Source organism: Camelus ferus, chromosome 2, assembly GCF_009834535.1.
Source record: "Camelus ferus isolate YT-003-E chromosome 2, BCGSAC_Cfer_1.0, whole genome shotgun sequence".
In the NCBI taxonomy this organism is placed as follows: Eukaryota; Metazoa; Chordata; class Mammalia; order Artiodactyla; family Camelidae; genus Camelus; species Camelus ferus.
The window spans coordinates 107,886,922-107,904,307 of NC_045697.1; the positions used below are offsets into that span (position 1 = coordinate 107,886,922).

Here is a 17,386-nt window from a genome sequence, read left to right on the forward strand (position 1 = left end):
CATGTGGAATTTAGAAAATACAACTAACTGGTTAATAGAACAGAAAAGAAACAGACTCACAGATGGAGAGAAGGAACTAGTGGTTACCAGTAGGGGGCAGGAAGTAGAGGGGGCAAATTAAGAGTAAGGGGAAAAAAAAGAGTATTATGGGATTATTTGAAATCATGTGTGTGAAACTTGTCAAAATTGTAAAGCATTATAGAATTTAAAGAAACTTTCATTCAGTAAAAATAAATAAACAAAAAAACCCCTAAAAAGTAAAAAGTTGGTTCTTGGAAAAGATTGACAACATTCACAAACTTTTAGCTAAGACTACCAAGAAAAAAATTGAGAAGACTCAAATTACTAAAATCCAGAATGAAAGAGAAGATATTACTATGACTTTACAGAACTAAAAAGGATTACAAAGGAATACTATGAACAACTGTATGCCAAAATATTGGATAACTTAGATAAAACAGGCAAATTCTAGAAAGGCGCAAACTTCTGAAACTGATTCGAGAAGAAATCAAAAATCTATGAACAAGTTAAAACTTCTGTATTTCAAAGGACACCATTAAGAAATTGAGAAGACAATGCACAAAATGGGAGGAAATCTTTGCAAGTCATGTTTCTGATAAGATGCTTGCATGCAGAATAATGAACTCCTGCGACTCACTAATAAGAAGACAGATACAGTGATTTGCTGGGGTTACTATGGCAACATATAGAAAGGACTCAGACTGGGGAAGGGAGGTGTTGAGTGGTAATTCTGGGAGACAGAGAAGAAAGATTTCCTAGGGGAAGTGATACCTAGGGTCAGCCTTTGAGAATAAGTTGGGGTTATCCTGTGGAGGAGACAGTGAAACACATACCAGGCAAAGGAACAGCATGTGCAAAGGCATGGAGTGAATGGGTTGAAGGATGTTGCTTCTGCCTCACTACAAGGCGTGACCCGTCCTGTGCACAAGAGATGTTTTGGGGCACGCCAAGTGCAGCTCTTCTCTCCAACACCATTATGGATTTCACCGACGAGGCTGTAAACCCATCCTGCCTAGAAGACAGACTAGCACTTACTCTCCTGTACAAAAGATGAGAGCCTAAATTACCTGAGTGGCTTGTTAGAAGGATAAAAGCTTACTCCCAAAAGGGCATGGTGATTTTGTAATGCCCCTTTGGGAACCTTCTCTGTTGGGCTGTTTCTCTCTCCTTTTTGGAAATCCGAGATTGCAAGAATTCTTGCAATTTTTAATGACCTTCTTAGACAAGTACATCGTCACACCCTCAGCACTACGGGAAATGGAACCAAGGAGAATGTTTGCCTCAAAGCCAAAGAGACAAGCCAAGGGAGCTGGGGCTTGGGGTTGAGGACTCTGGAGAGAGTTGGCCAGGGTGTATGCAGTTTTCTGTTAGTCCTGTCTGGAAATAATCAATTTCACATTGAAGACAACCTAGGAAAACAAATGACATAGGGGATTGTGTGTGTGTGTTGGGGAGTGGTAGGTGGCATATTTATTTGGATCTTTGAAAGTTGGAAGTATGAACGTAGGCGTCTTGTAGGAGGGTAATTCTGTGTAATGGCATAATTCCAGGTGTATGCTGTCGAATCAAATCCTGTAGAACTGATGGCCTGAATATATACATTCTCTCTGGCAGCAGTGTGGGTTTTTTTTTTTAATCAAAATTTCTTTTTTAAAAAGGCCATTTTATTTGTAATTCTGATTTATTTACCTTCTGTGGGAAGGAGAGCTATCCTTCTAATATCTGAAATACAGTATGTGTTTGTTTATTGCTTCCCAGCTTTGTGTGGTGTCCCTGGCATTATTTAGAACTCTCATCGGTTTACATTGTGAAGATGTGATGTTACAGCTAGTTCTAAGGTGAGTTGCCATCTTTTATTCCTTTTAAAGAAAAACTCTATATTAATATTGTTGTTATATTTTTCTTTGGTAACATAAGCTAAGTAAGGCAGTGCTTCTAAGAAAGAAAATCATCAAGAAATCAATTTCACTTCTGTATTATTTCTCAAGGTTAATTTTAGTTTTACTTTAAAAGTTTTTTGGGGGGGCCAAATGCATGATATTAAAAATATGCTCCTGGAAGGATTAAATAGAATGTTTGGAAACTTTCAGAAGTATTGTGAAAGCTCTTGTGATCTGTAGCTGAGTGTCTTTCTCCAGAAGCTCATTTTTGGGCGACTCATGTTATTGAAAACAACTTTCCTAAGTATGAAATGCTGTGGATGTGTAATTTCTATGCCTCTTGCTTTCGTGACAGTGCACCTACAGTATGCACTATCTGACCTGTGAATGTTTCAATTGAACTCAGTAAACATTTAATGAGTACTTTCTGTATACAATTCAGAAGAGAAGAAGGCACAGAGTGGATGGATTGAAAAGGGCTTGTATGTATACCAGGTAGAAAAGGTACACTCTTCCCAAGTACGGGTGGGCAAGGTGTCACGGAGTGGCTGGTGGCTGAAGACGGGTATCCGGAGTCAGGATGAACTGCTATCAAGACGTTGTTAGTTTGGTCGTTTGGCAGGAGACTCAGGGACATCAAATCCTGCCTTGGCCCAGCAGTGCCTCTCTTCTCAGGGTCCCCTAGGGAAGCATCTGCTTTGTGAAGGGAGAGAGAGCTGATAAGGGTTTGTCTGCCCACACTCCCCTCTGGTGATGTGGAAGCAGAAAGGAAAAAGCCAGCCAGGTCCTTGGCATGTGAGTCTCCACCCCCTCTTTCCTTGTTGGGCTTTCTGATCCTGCCTCTGACCCCTTCTTGGGTGGAAGGGCAGGAGGAGCTGAGGGCAGGGCAAGAGGAGGAGACTTGGGCTGTCCCTGGTCTCCACTGGGGTCTAGACGTGATGTGAGGAGACTCACTGTGGAGACAGCATTCCCACGGAGTAGCCGTGGAAAAGTTGGAGGGTGGCCAAGTGAGATCCTGGGAACAGCAGTGGAGGCGTCACCCAGGAGCATGTTAGGGATGCACCTGCTGGCCTTCTCCCCTGTGTGCTGATCAGAAACCCTGGGGGTGGGTGGGGTCCAGCAAGTCGTGTTTTAACAGACTCTCTGGGGGATTCTGATGGTGGCTAAGTCTGAGAACCTCTGTTTTGAGGAAGGGTGCAGTGCATGGTGCCCTGCAGAAGGGGGCGGTAACAGTGCTGGGGTTGGGGTGAGGCGGTGGTGACACAAGGGTGGGGGCCTCACGGAGTTACCGTTTCAGGGGAGAGTATCGCCCATTAATTTTTTTAGTGTAAAGAGAGGTTTGGGACATTTTAGGGATTTAGATCAGGTCATCAGTAGCTAATCTTAGGGCATTAGCAAAGAACAAATCCGATCATAAAGAAACACCCTGGGTAGTCGGGGGAGAGTGTCATTTATCTGTCCTAAAAGGATTACGTTAGCTTCCCCTCAAGTCTCTACTGATAGGACAGAATGCATTAGCAGGGCCTGGAGGAAATGCATCTGAGCAACTTGTTAAATCCTTTTTGACTGACAAAAACCAGACTTTGCCTCCAGCAAGGGTAAATCCTGATTATATTTCAATGTGAAATTCTCGAATGCCGCTTCTTTGATGGCCTAGAGAACAGCTGTCTTTTCCGTGTCCCTGGAGCCCGGCCCTGCTTGGGGACGCAGAGCATCCCGGCTCTGGGTCACTGGGTGAGACTGAGCCCAGGTGGTGGAAGCTTCTGTTCAGTGACCTGTATGAGGTGAACTCTGATCACCCTCATCCACTCCTAAAGCTGTGCTTGTGTACGAACTGTCTTTGGAGGTTGTATTAAAGCTTCTTTTGAGACCCAGACCTGTACCTTACAAAGGTGAAGAAATCAGCTTGTGGTTGAAATATTCACATGTCCATGTCAAGGCCTGTCATTCCCAGGGCGAGTGAGGACGAGTCATTTCCCGGAAAGTGCCCAGAGGGCGCGTTGTCACAGGTTCTGAGTGGAGTTGTGGAAAGGGTGCCGGGCATGACCACCTGGTCCTGAGTTTCTTCTCTGTTTCCTTAATGAGAATGCTGATGATACTGTGATAATAGGAGCTACCCTTTATTTAATGCTTTCTGTATTTCTAATCCTACTGCACATCCCTGAGGGATCTGTGAAAAGCAAGTGAGAGGACAGACAGACACAAAAGTCGGCACATGGGAGACACAGAGGAAACCTCTGTTCCCGGTCTGTGTCCTCTGAACTGCTGATCTCCCCCTGGCCCCACATTTAACAATTATTTTTAATTGTAGTAAAATACACAAAACCTAAAATCTACCATCTTAACCATATGGTTCAGTGGCATTAAATGCATTCACATTGTTGTATAGCCACGACCACCATCGGTCTCCAGAGCTGTTTTCTCTTTTTAGAAGAAACACTCTGTCCCCGTTAAACAACAGGTCCCCATTTCTCCCACCCTCAGCTCCTGGCAGCCACCCTTCTTTCTGTCTTTCTGGCTTTGACTGGGCTAGGTCCCTCATGTAAGCAGACTCATACAGTATTTGTCTTTTTGTGCCAGACTTACTTCACTTGGCACATTGTCTTCCAGGTTCATCCATGTTGTGTCATGTGTCAGAATTTCCTTCCTTTTTAAGGCTGCATAATTTTCCAGTGTTTATTCCACATTTTGTTTATCCATTTATCTACTGATGGACATTTTGGGTTGCTTTCATTTTCGGCTGTCGTGAATATTGCTGCTGTGAACAGGGGTGTACAGATATCTTTCCTCAAGACCCTGCTCTCAATTCTTTTATGTATGTACCCAGAAGTGGAATTGCTGGATCATATGGTAATTCTATCTAATTTTTTTTGTTGTTTTCCATAACAGCCTGCACATTTTACGTGCCCACCAATAGTGCATGGGATTCCAGTTTCTCCATAGCCCCTCCAAATAGTTGTTATTTTCTGTTAAAACAAAAATGGCATTTTGATAATCAAGCAAAAATGACAGGCAGATTTGAAGAACCAGCTGGGGGTTTTAGAAGTAAGAACTGTAATTATTAAAATGAAAAATGAGTAGGGTAAATAACATTTAAACTACAGATTAAGAGAGAATGAATGAACTAGAAGATAGATTTGAAACGTTACTACTAAGTTTGCAGCAGTAAGTAATAAGGAGGTTTAAAAATATGAGGACGAAGCTGTGAACAATGGTGACTGGAATGATAAGATGTAACGTATGCAGTTAGAGCCTCTTGACCTATTCTGGTTTTGGAATTTGTATCTCACAAGGGTTTTTGGAGGATCAACTGTGGTAATATCTGTGAAAATGTCTTGAGACACTGTAATATACCATACAAATTTAAAGGAGGGGAATTTTCTAGAAAATGCATTTTAAACTGTAGTAGTCCCCTGTACTCACAGTTTTGCTTTCCAAGGTTTCCCATGGTCAACTGTGGTCTAAAAATATTAAATGGAAAATTCCAGTAATAAACAATTCATAAGTTTTAAATTATGCACTGTTCTGAGTAGGGTGGTAGAATCTCACACCGTCCCCCAAACAGTGACATCGTCATGGCTCAGTGGTCCAGGCTCACCTTCAGCAGGTGGCCCTCCTTCTGACAGTATGTCAGAAGGTCAGAATAGCCTAACCCTGCATCACCACGCCTACATCACTCACCTCACTTCAGCTCATCAGGTAGGCATTTTATCATCTCCCATCATCACAAGAAGGAGGATGAGGACACTACAATAAGATATTTTGAGAGAGAGAGAAACTACATTCACAGAACTTATTTTTTACAGTTTATTATTAGAATTGTTCTGTCTTATTACCAGCTATTGTTCATCTCTTACTGAGCCTAATGTATAAGTTAAGCTTTATCATAGGTTTGTATGTATAAGAAAAATGCAACATATATAGGGTTCGGTACTGTCCACGGTTTCAGGTATCACTGGGGGTCTTGGAATGTATCCCCCACAGATAAGAAGGGATAAGAAGGGAGTTACTGTAATGAAAACAATGTTTTTTTTCTGCTTTAGAATCTGTACCAAAAGCAAAGACAATGAAAAGTCCTTATTTAGTCATTTCAATTTTATTTTAAGGGACACAAAAAATAGATTTATAATCTGTCCTTTTTGTTGTTACCACTGTAGCCATTGAAATGTACATGACAGACTTGTAGATCTGCGAGGCAGTAGAGCCATGAAGGTTACATGAATCCTTCTAATGAAGTTATTTGTTACATGATAAATAATACCTGCATCCATTTTTGTTGCAACCCAAATACTCTTAATTATTGACATTGCAAAACGATAATCCATTTGTAACTGATCTGTTTATTTCCTTTAGCAAAATACTAGAAAGGTAAGTTAAAATAAGGAACCCCAGAAGAGAGGCTATTTAAGCAAGCAGGAAACCAAGGAGAGGTTGTCCACCTTCAGGGATGTGACACACGTTAGACCAAAGGCCGGCAGGAAATGCTGACAAGCAGTGAAGGGACACATCACCCCCATGTTCTTGGCACTTCTCAGTTTGGGCAACATTTAATTGCTTAATACCCTGAATGCCTATTTCTGAACATTCTGGTTGGGGTGTTTTTTCCAGAAGGGCCGGTCCTTTGTCAGGCTTGTAAACTGCATTGCCTGCTGTATTCAGATAGAGGCTGCTTTGCTTGAAGAGAAGCTGCGCGAGCACTTCAGAAACATTTCCATTTTGTATGGGTGTTAGGTGTCTAGAGGAGAGGGGAAAAAAAAAAAAAAGTCAGCCTAGGGTAAGACGAATAGGAGAAATATGGCCAGGATGTCTTTGTGAAACTAACAAGTATTTGAAATTCACTAAGGTTGCTTTTGAGATTTTTGCCTTTTGGTGCATTGATGATAACATCTCATAAGAAGCACTCTGTTTACATCCTCGGACTTCACGGCTTTGTTTGTTTTTATTGTCATTGTAGCAATAGACAATACATGTCCCTTGTTATTGATTGGTTGTTACTGAATTGTTTCGAAAGTGATAATGATTTGTTTTAATGAGTGATATCCAGGAAAACAGAAAACAGATCCAGGGTTCCAGAGGGTTGGGGAAATCATGAAAAAAGGGCGGACAATGTGGGCAATATTTTTTTTTTCCTGCTATATTGCGGGATGGTGTTGAGTAAGCTGGATCTCTCAAATCAGTCATTTACTAGTCTCTGATCATTTTTTTACCACTTTCTGAGTTTAAATAATATCCCCAAACAAAATAAGTGTAGTTTAAATGTAGTTTGATGACAGATATCTATACTGAATTCCTAAGTGATTTTTCTGCTATTCAGCCACTTCATTTCGATACTTGACACTTGGGGAGCTTCTGATTTTATTCTGTTTCTCATCTTTCCCAGTAAATGACGGAAAGACAGAGTGACCATGTATGGTTTTCCTGCTCTCCCCCAGGACAGTCCTTCATTATAAAGGCACAGTAATAGGAGAGCTGCTTTGAATACAGGGTGTTATTCATTTGAGCTGACTCTCCAATTTCCAATTTTATAGAAAGAACCTCCTCCTTCAACCTATGGGGATCTTCCTTTATTCGATTTACTCCGAAGAAAATTCTTGGTTTCTACTGAAGGCGTGTATTTGCAAAGTTGCAAATTCCCAGTAACTCTTTATTCTAATACAGTTTCAAGCTACCCACTGGTGATACTTGATAAATAGCTTTATTAGGTTTGATCCAGTGTTCTTTTTTTTTTTTTTTTTCAGTACTTCAAACATAGAGTAGAAATCTATGTATATCGGCTTTAATCATGAAATAGGCTTGGGTTGGGCTATAAGTAGTCGTTGAGTTCCTGCAGTATATAAAAGCATCAAAGCAGTTTATTTCTTAAATAATTAATAATCAAAATAAGGATACAATAAATCTTGTGCGATCTGAATTTCCTTGGGCCTTACCAGCTTATGAGAACAGGAGGGTTCATGTCAACACCCACAGGATAGGTTTCCCTGCCTCTTAACCCCGCCCCTCATCTAAGACCTTGGCATCAGCCATCACTTCTGGGAGGGTCCCAAGGGAGGGGTCTTACATGCGTTCGCGGACAAGCCTGTCCCCCACCACGGCTACTGTAGCACCTTGGCCGTGGCCTTCTCATCTGCTGAGCTCCCTGGGTTGGAGCCCTCCCCTCTCCTGAGAGCACATGGGGCCTGCAGTGTTGGAGAGGCACTGCTTTTCCTTGTGTCTTCAAGGCGAGAGCGGTGCTGGGTTCAGATTGGTGGGAGAAGCATCATTCTTGGTCAGCAAAACATCTCTTCCCCCAGAAATCCTTGTGAAAAGAGCGCCTTCATTTTCTACCTCCAGCATTCTGTTTCTTCTCCCGTAGGGCTCAGGTCCATGTTCCCAAAGCTGGGCCAGGAGTTAGAACAGAACTGCTCTGTTTCCCAGACTGCCCTCCTCTGTCCTTCCTTCTTATTCTTATAAGCTTTGACTTTCACGCAGCTGAACATAGGAAAACAGACGCCACCACGTAAGACTTGCGGGTGTGCCTGGATCTTAGTGATAGCCGTTTCGGCTCAGGTGTGTGTGTGTGTGTTGTATGTGGGGAGGGGAGACTAGGACCCCTTACCTGCTACATAGTTAGGTTTGGGCTGATTGAAGCACAGTTTGATTTTTTTCATTTGTTTTTGAAAATGGAAGGTTAAGTGCAAATTTATCATTTTATCCTTTGAAAGTTATTAAGGCCTTTGAGTGTAAAATGCTATGAAGAAAATGAAATCTCTTCTCTGCCTGGACTCAGGCACTCAGCAGTCTGTCAGTCATTCATGTAAACAGGTTTTCCTCTTTCAGATGAACAGGAGCTGCAGGAGGAACAGGAGCTTAATGTTTACTAGGCCCCAAACATACCCTGGAAGTTGTACTTTTACCTGTTTCACTGAATCCTTAATCATAGCTTGTATTCCTTTGTACTGCCTCTTCTCAAAACCTAAACACAGAAACAAAAACATTCTGGTTTATTGAAGATTGTGGTTGTTCACATACAGGCTCAGGGTCTCTGGAACTGGCTCCTGCACAGACATGGGACACTTGGCTCTGGCCGTGAGACCTCCATCCAGTTTGTTCCAGTCTTTGTTTAAGTAAACAGCATGGTCTTTCTCCCTGTTAAGAAAGAAAGCTATTTAAAGGCACTTTGTTCTACCCACAAAGCCTGTGTTGTGCTCCAAGTGTGTCAGAAACAGTTGCCCGGGTTTTCTTCTTTCCAGCTTCATACTGATACCAAGAGGCTCTGATCACCAACCAAAAGCGTTTTGTGTGAAATGGGGCCCAGCGCTCCCCAGTGAGTCCTTGGCCACTATCGTACTCTGATTTGTAATAAGAACTATACTGCTTAGTCTTCTCCCTATTTCTTTTTCCACCCATCCCCTGATATCCGGGGAGGGGAGATGGGCTAGAGGTTGAATGAATCGCCAGTGGCCAATGATTCAGTCATCCGTGACTGCGTAATGAAACCTCCGTAAGAACCCACAAAGACTGGGTTTGGAGAGCCTCAGGGCTGGAGGACACGTGGAGGTGCTGGGAGAGAGACGTGCCCATGGAGGGCATGGATGCTCCGCTCCCTGCCGCATGTACCTTACCCGGTGCATCTTGTCATCTGGCTGTTCCTGAGTTATATCCTTTTATGATAAAGCAGTGATCTAGTCAGTAAAATGTTTCTGAGTTCTGTAGGCCACTCTAGCAAATTCATTGAACCCAAGGCAATGGTTGTTAGAACCTCTGATTTATAGTCGATTGGTCAGGAGCGCAAGTGACAACTTGGACTTGAATTGGCATCTGAAGTGTGTTGTGTGTTGAGGGTTGGGGAGGGGCAGTCTTGTAGGACTGAACCCTTGACCTGTGTGTGGGGTGGGCTGCTCTCTCTGGGTAGATGTTGTTGGAATTTAGTTGGAAAGAAGGACATCTTGCTTGGTGGTGTGGGGACCACCCCCTACCACTTACACACCCCCCCACTGGAACTGGTGAGAGATCACCCATGAGAATACAAGAGGAGATTTGCACTATGATGGGTTCTTTGCCTTTTTCTGCCACTGTTGTCATTTGGTACCCACTCTGAGCCAGAGTTTCTGAGGTTATGAGACAAAACTATTGGAGGAGGCGCTGGCTCTGGTAGCACATTATATTGAGAAGGCAGACACAGACATAATTGTGATACTGGTAACAGTGCCTTAGGAGAGGGCTGTGAACATCGTGGGAGGCAGAGAGTGGCTCTGTGTTGGAGTAGGAAGCCTAGAAGCCTTCCTGGAGAAGGTGACACAGAAGCTAGACTTTGTAGGGTGACCAGGCATTTGTCAGGCAAGGGGAGCGGAAGGCACACTGCAGGGGGAGGTAGCAGTGGGTGCACAGGCTCGGAGGCACAGAGGGATGGCAGAGCTGTGGAGAGATGGGGCCGCGTGTGGAGATTGAAGTGTGAAGGCCCTTACAGAAGGGAGAAGCCCTTGACAAGTTTTCATAGAAGAGTGAGCCCTCAGGGCTGGCAGGATGCATGAGTGAGGTGGGGAGAAGATGTGACTGGTCCTGGCTGTGGCTCGGGTAGTGGCTGGCTGGGAACAGACCGCACAGACACTGACGCCGGCCCTCTGTCGTTCCAGGTATCTGATCCCTTGCAATCACATGATGCTGAGTCAACGGTGGGCCGTGAAGGAGAGAGACTGTTACTCCGTTTCTGCGGCCAAGCTGCTTGCCTTGACCCCCGTCTGCTGCTCCAGCGGGATCACCCTGACACTTGGGAACCAGGAGAGGGATTATATTCTCTGGTCAAAGTGCACGCATGATAATCCAGGTAGGAGGACCTCTCTGGTACTGATCATCTTTAAACGAACGGGTGCCAAGTTCCATCGCGCTCTCTCTCTCTCTAGGTAGACGCGGAATGATGCAGTGGGTCCCATTTCTTTTACGACTGACTAGTTGGGGGTCCTCTTCTGCTTCGTAGAGAATCATAGACACCTGCGATCAGTGTTCATTGACATGCCCAGTTCTCACCTCGTCAGTGAGACCTTTATTTTAACTAGGCTTTCTAGGGGTCTCCTCGAAGTCCAAATACGACACGAAAACGTGTACTTGCTTGTCTCCTTAGACAAAATGGGGCGGGGGGTGTGGAGGTGGCTAGGGCTCAGATAGAATTCGCCCTTATTTTAATTTCCAAAGTTACCCATTTATGGATGCTTGCCTGCCCATAATATATCATTCTAAAACGTGAAATTTGTGATATGGCAACAGTATTGTTACCCTAGAGCAGGTTCTTGTTTCTCTCAGGAAAGAATTCAAGAGTGAGCCACAGTAAAGTGAAAGCAAGTTTATTTAGAGAGATACACACTCCATAGACAGTGCGGTCTGTCTTAGAAGGGAGAGCAGCCCTGCGAAAACCACATTTTATATTAAAGTGAAAGTAGATTTATTCAGAGGGATGTATACTCCATGCACAGAGTGTAGGCTGTCTCAGAAGGCCAGAGAGATGGCCCCAGGGTATGGGGTCGTCTCGGAAAGCAAGAGTGGGTTCTGAGGAGCGGGCATGGTTGGTTTTTATGGGTTGGGTAATTTCATAGGCAAGTGGGAGGATTATTCCAACTACTTTGGGGAAGGGGCAGAGATTTTCAGGAGTTGCCCCCCTCCTGGCCTTTTATGGTCAGGAACTATCATGGTGACTGTCGTGTGTCATTTAGCAGCTAATGTATTACAATGAGCCTATAATGAGGCTCGAGTTCTGCTGGAAGTGAATCTTCCGCCATCTTGGCCTAGTTGGTTCTAATCAGTTTATGTCGTATCTTCAATAGCTGTGTTGTTTTTTTAATGGTTGTGCCCTGCCCCCTTCCCTCCTGTCTCAAGATATGATTCATTTGATTGACCTCGTGAGGGTTTTTCATAATTACTCTGATGTGCCAGGAGTCATGGTGCCCATGTGGTTGGTGTTTGCCAGCTGTGGTAGTTGATCTCGTACAAGTAAAATTTAAATGGCGACCTGTGTCAGCTTTGGTCCTCCCTCCACAGGCAGCTGTAGCAAGGAGGCATTTGTGTGTCTTTGGTGGTCAGGAGGCTGCTTCAGTTCAGGAAGATTCTGTCTGTCCTGTGACCACTAGGAAATGGTCCAGGCCCAGTGTTGACTCCAGGTTTCCCGTCTATATTTTGATAGCCCCCCAAACAATGTCATTTTGTCCACCCAGCTGTAGTCCTCTTAGATAACAGATGTTGTCTAAGAGCTGGGCTGCTTGACTAAGAAAATGTCAGCATTTGTGATATAAATGTAATTTTTGGAAATTAGGGTTGTCTTACTGGTTCTTGGTTTTTAAATAAAGATATAGTGCATCGTGTAAATTAGTAATTTACTCAGCAGTATAACAAGTTGTATATTAAATATATTTTCCTGTTAGGTAAACTAGTATGGGTATCTTATATTTTCCTACCCAGTAATTACTTTTAAAAACATATTTAAGAAATTGATGTCTTTTTTATTTACTAAAGAAGTTGTTTTAAGAATGATTCTATGGCTGACCTTTAAAAAGAGTTCAGATTTCAAGTTAAACATACGATGGTTGAGTGCCTGCAACTTGCCACGTCCCTTCTCTGTGTTATCACATTTAATCCTTTGAAGATAGTCATAGTCTCAATTTACAGAAATAGACTCAGAGAGAGGCATTGACTGGTTCAAGGTTACCTACAGCTGGTAGTAGGTCCTCTGATTCCAGATCCCATGTTCTTCCCACTCTCCTCCCTCTGGGGTTGCTTTCTGGTGGATAAATGTCCCCATGGTGGTTATGTGGATAAGGAGGTGGGTAGATAGACAGTTTAATTGTGCAGTGGTTAAGAATCTCAGCTCTGCTACTGCCTTAGGCAAGTTATTTGATCTTTCTAAGCTTTTCTCCTCATCTGTAAAATAGTACCTTCCTCAAACGGTTGCTCCAAGGATAGGTGATGTAGGACATACAAAGCTGTTAGAAAATTGCCTGGTTTGTAGTAAGTGGTAAATAAATATTATCAGTAGTCAAAGTGGATAAGAGAGAGACTTTTAACAGTAGAGCTGTAAAAAATGAATTGTGTCTACCCTAGTGACATGAAAATTTGTATTCTCAAAGGTTCAGTCTGAAGGGAGTCTGAAGGGACAAAAGGCTTGAAAGGTGTGGCATCGAACAAAATAAGGAGAGAGGTTGATGTGAGACAGCTTCTGCTTGACTTGTGGCTCTGCCCCCGACCCACTGGGTGATCTTCGTCTCAGCATCAGTTTCTTCATCTGTAAATGGAGAAAATAGTATCTCCCTATACTGTCGTTGTGAGGATTAAATTAGGGAACATTCATAAAGCACCTGTCAGGTAGTAGATGTTCAGGAAATGGTAGAGTTTGTATTTTCCCTTGTCTGAGTCCTTTCTCTTTTTCTAAAGGAAAATGTAAACTTAAATATGGATGTTTTCACAGCTATTTCAGTTACACGGTTGAGAACTTTTTACATCAAAGGTAGTCAGAGTATAATTCTTAGGTTAAAGGGTTATTTTGGTAGTGAATATGACTTTATCGTAAGACACCATTTGGTACAATATGTACAACATCTCAGGAGTTCCTAGGAAGGTGGAATGAGTTAAACTTTTTGAAAACCCCAGGGGTTTCTAGAACACATCTCTTCTCCAAATTCATGGATTATATAGGCTTTCCAGTTTAGAGTCAGAGTAAAATTCTTTTTATTACCTACTCTGTGCCAGGTACCATATTCGATATATTACCTAATAAGTTAATCCTCTCAGCAACTTGAGAGGTTGCCATTATTAGCTCTTATTACTCTCTCTCTCTCTTTTTTTTCAATGGAGGCACTGGGGATTGAACCCAGGACCTTGTGCATGCTAAGCATGTGTGCTGCCACTGAGCTACACCCTCTCCTCTCCCCCATCAAAAACTGATACCAAGTAACAGACTTCTGCTGGCAATAGCCAGTATCTGACCGGCCAGATTGGGTCTATATATTTGTGAAGGTAGAGTTTCTGTTCTCAACTTTCCTTCTTAAAGTCTAACCACTTAAAAAAAACATTATTTGGGTATCATTTAATCAGAAAATACTAGAACCAAAGTAGCTGGTGGGACAGAGCCTTGGCAGCCCCGTGTGTCTCATTCCCGTCCACTGCTGGGTCCCCCCCTCCTCGTGAGCGTCAGAAGGGGTCCGGTTCTGACTTGTGTGTCTCCCGGGCCAGGGCCCACGGAGCAGCCGCTGCCCGAGGCCTTCCCGCCATCGGCCTGCATCGTGGAGTACGGCAAAGCCCTGGACATCAGCTACCTGCAGTACCTGTGGGAGGCCCACACCAACATCCTCCGCTGCATGCGGGACTGCCACGTGTGGTCCGCCCTGTACGACGGGGACTCCCCCGACCCCGAGGCGCTTTACCCGAGTGTGCCGGCTCCGTCTGAGGAGAGGGCTCCGAGCTCCGCCCACCCCGTGCTCGGGCTCCCGCAGCCACTCCCCCAGAAGATGGGGCCCCCGCGGGCTCCCAGGAAGGAGAAGAGCCACACGGAGCTGGAGTGGGACGACAGCTACGACACCGGGATCTCCTCGGGGGCGGACGCGGGCTCCCCGGGGCCCTACGAGGATGCGGAGAGCTCGGGCCCCCCCGCCCCGGTCGACCCCCCCAAACATATCCAGGAGATGAAGAAGAACGCCATCCTGCTCTTCAAAGGCGCCTACATCGAGGAGTCCGACTTTCAGGATGACGTGATGGTGTACAGGCTGTGTGCCGAGAAGGACGCGGAGGACACCAGGAACTCACGGGAGGACCCTGAGGGACCCCCAACCCCAGCCCAGACTGCAGTCCAGAGCCCGCCTGTGAACAATGGCCCCCTGCCCCGTCCTCAGCCAGTGTCAGAGTCAGAGTCAGAGGAGGAACAGAATAGGGATGATTCGGACGAGTTTCACAATGTGTCCAGGGAACCGGAACCAGAGAAAGAGCCTGAAGTTGCCCTAGAACCGAACTCCGAGGTAGCAGCCCCCACCTCCAGGGCTGAGCAGGGTGCACACCCGACGGTGACTAACCCCGAGGGTGAAGACTTCATTGCCCAGTATGACCAGATCATTAAGGAACTGGATTCTGGCACCGAGGGCTTTTTGGAGCAGAGTTTCTCCACACCTGATCCCTTGCCTCTCCCAAAAGAGCCTGATGGGGAGGGAGAGGAGAGCAAAGGAGGAGAGGAGGAGGGAGAGGAGGAAGGGAGGAAGGAGCCGGAGGAGGAGGAGGATGACTTTGATGCTTTCATATCTGAGACTCCTGCCGCAGAGACCCAGCCGTCCCCATTTGGGGCCAGAGATGAAGCTGCCTTTGCCAGTCAGCGTCCTGCGAGGACTCAGAGCACGCCGTTTACAGGTGACACTCTTAATTGCATTGTGGTTTCTGCTTTTGAAAGTACTTGTACATATTGTACCAGAAGAGTAAGGTAGGTAAAGGTAAGAAGCATGATCACTTTACCTAACAGAGGGGTGAAGCTATTGTAAGGAGCAGGGAGGGGTGGTTTCATTTTTCAAAAAATTTCATTCACTCGCAATGACTGTCTTGGTTTTTTTTTTCCCTAGCAAATTAGAGGTTAAATTTTGCTGCTGAGTAACTTCCCTTGGTATGTGTTTGATAAAACCATAGGACTGATTAAGCCACACAGAAAAGGCTGTCTCAGTATTTAATAGCCTTATTTCCTTTAGTCTAATTTATATTTTTCTCAGCATTTGTTTTTATGCATATTTTAAAAAAATTTACAGTTTCTGCCACTGAAATGTGTGCTTTATGAGGACACGGGGGTTGGCTTATTCTCGGCTGTCTTCTAGACTTGAACAGTGTACAGAGTACATAGTAGGTGCTCAGAATACCTTGAATCAGTGTAGCTGTGTACACACATCAGAGGGAGGCCATTGGGGTTAGTCGTGCCTTTGCCTGGGAGCTCATTTCAGTTAATCACAAAATGTTCATACAAAAGTAAATGGAGTGGACCTACATAAACTCATCACTGTACCAAAGGATGAGTGTGTTCCCATGATATACCCCTAACAGCAGGGAGAAATCATGGAAGAGGCAGAGGGACAGGAGAGGGTATCAGGTAAATGGATTGGTGTGAGGAATTATGGTAGAATTTTCATTAAATTATTAGCTAAGTAAAATTGTTACTGAACTGAGGTTCGGTTGCTTGCCACTGAAAAGCCAGTACTTGAGAGACAAGTATTGGTAGGAAAGGAAAGATTGCATTATTCAAGGGGCTGGCAGCCTGGGGCGAAGATGGACTCATGTTCAAAAGTCAACTGCCCCCCGGGTGAACAGAGGGCAAGCGCTTTTAAAGGAGAGTGTCAAGGGGGCATAGGTGGAGGGAGGCGCTACATGCAGAACAGCACAGTCAGCTCTGACAATCATCTTAAAATTAGACATGCAGAGGTCTGATCAGGGTCATCTTGATTGTTTTAAGTACAGTTAATCTTCAGTTCCAGGGTCAGTTTGTTCCCATCTCTTTGAGGCCAGTTCTCGAAATTGTGTCATGGCTACAGTCTGGTCAGCATGCAGTTAACTTCTTCCACCTGGTGGGGGTTTCAGTCTCTGTAAAACAGCTCAAAGGGCATGGCTCAGAATATTATCAACAGCCCTGGAGGAGGAACTAAAGGCCCTTGACTTTGTTTAATGGCTAAACTCTTATTATTTTTGTCTTGCTTGACTGTATTCCTTTACTTTTGTATTTTCTCATTTCTCTGATTCAATTTATTCTTCAGCTAAAGTTTTTCTACAGACAAGAGGCAAGTGGAGGACATGGTGGGTGGTGGTGGGGTTTTTCCTGGGAAGGCCCCACAGGATCCTGCTCCATCACAAAATCTGAACCTGCAAATCATGATACTCGGGGACCTGGCACAGAGGAGGTTCCTCAGGCTCAGGGACATCTGGGGTGGGACCCCTGAATGGTTTTCAGTTAGAGGAGAGGTCCCTGAAGGAGCTGGCATCTCAGAGGGACAGACTGGTCTTGGGGTCGGGCCTGTGGGAGAATGCTGGCTCTGACCCTTCCTGCCATGTGGCCTTGGTGCCCTAACCCTGGGACGACTAAATGTGATACTGAGGTGGGGTGGGGGCTGTGTCATCACTGTTATCACAGGCAGCCCGCAGCAGCCTCAGCTGAGGCCTGTCCTTCCCTGGCCAGCAGGGAGCAGCTTGGTGGGGAGAGACCATGCCCCTACCTCCCTGGGGTCACCCAAAATACATGAAATTACAGCACTTCCAGGTCAGCTGGCAGGTGTAACATCATTTCAAGGAGCTCTTCCACCCTCCTCCAACATTTATTACTCTGTTTGCTGGTGCCTGAAAATTTATTTAAACAGGGAGAAAGCTTTTAATTCCACAATGAAAAGGCTTGAGGTTCTAGCAGAGATAACAGTTCAGTGCAAATAGATTTTAATTAATTTTCAATCAGTCGTATGATATCACTTATACGTGGAATCTAAAAAAATAAGACAAATGAACTTATTTACAAAACA

General features: G+C 44.6%; 1 protein-coding gene across 3 annotated transcripts in view; it reads left to right on the forward strand.

The window, feature by feature from the left end:
* Positions 1 to 17,386, forward strand: part of FAM160A1 (family with sequence similarity 160 member A1) — a 230,540-nt gene that overhangs the window by 195,499 nt on the left and 17,655 nt on the right. For all 3 annotated transcript variants that reach the window (XM_032464806.1, XM_032464817.1, XM_032464828.1), the window contains exons 8-10: positions 1,780 to 1,859; positions 10,514 to 10,704; positions 14,094 to 15,254. In XM_032464806.1, the coding sequence (XP_032320697.1) occupies positions 1,780 to 1,859; positions 10,514 to 10,704; positions 14,094 to 15,254 (1,432 nt within the window). The remainder of the gene's footprint in view (positions 1 to 1,779; positions 1,860 to 10,513; positions 10,705 to 14,093; positions 15,255 to 17,386) is intronic.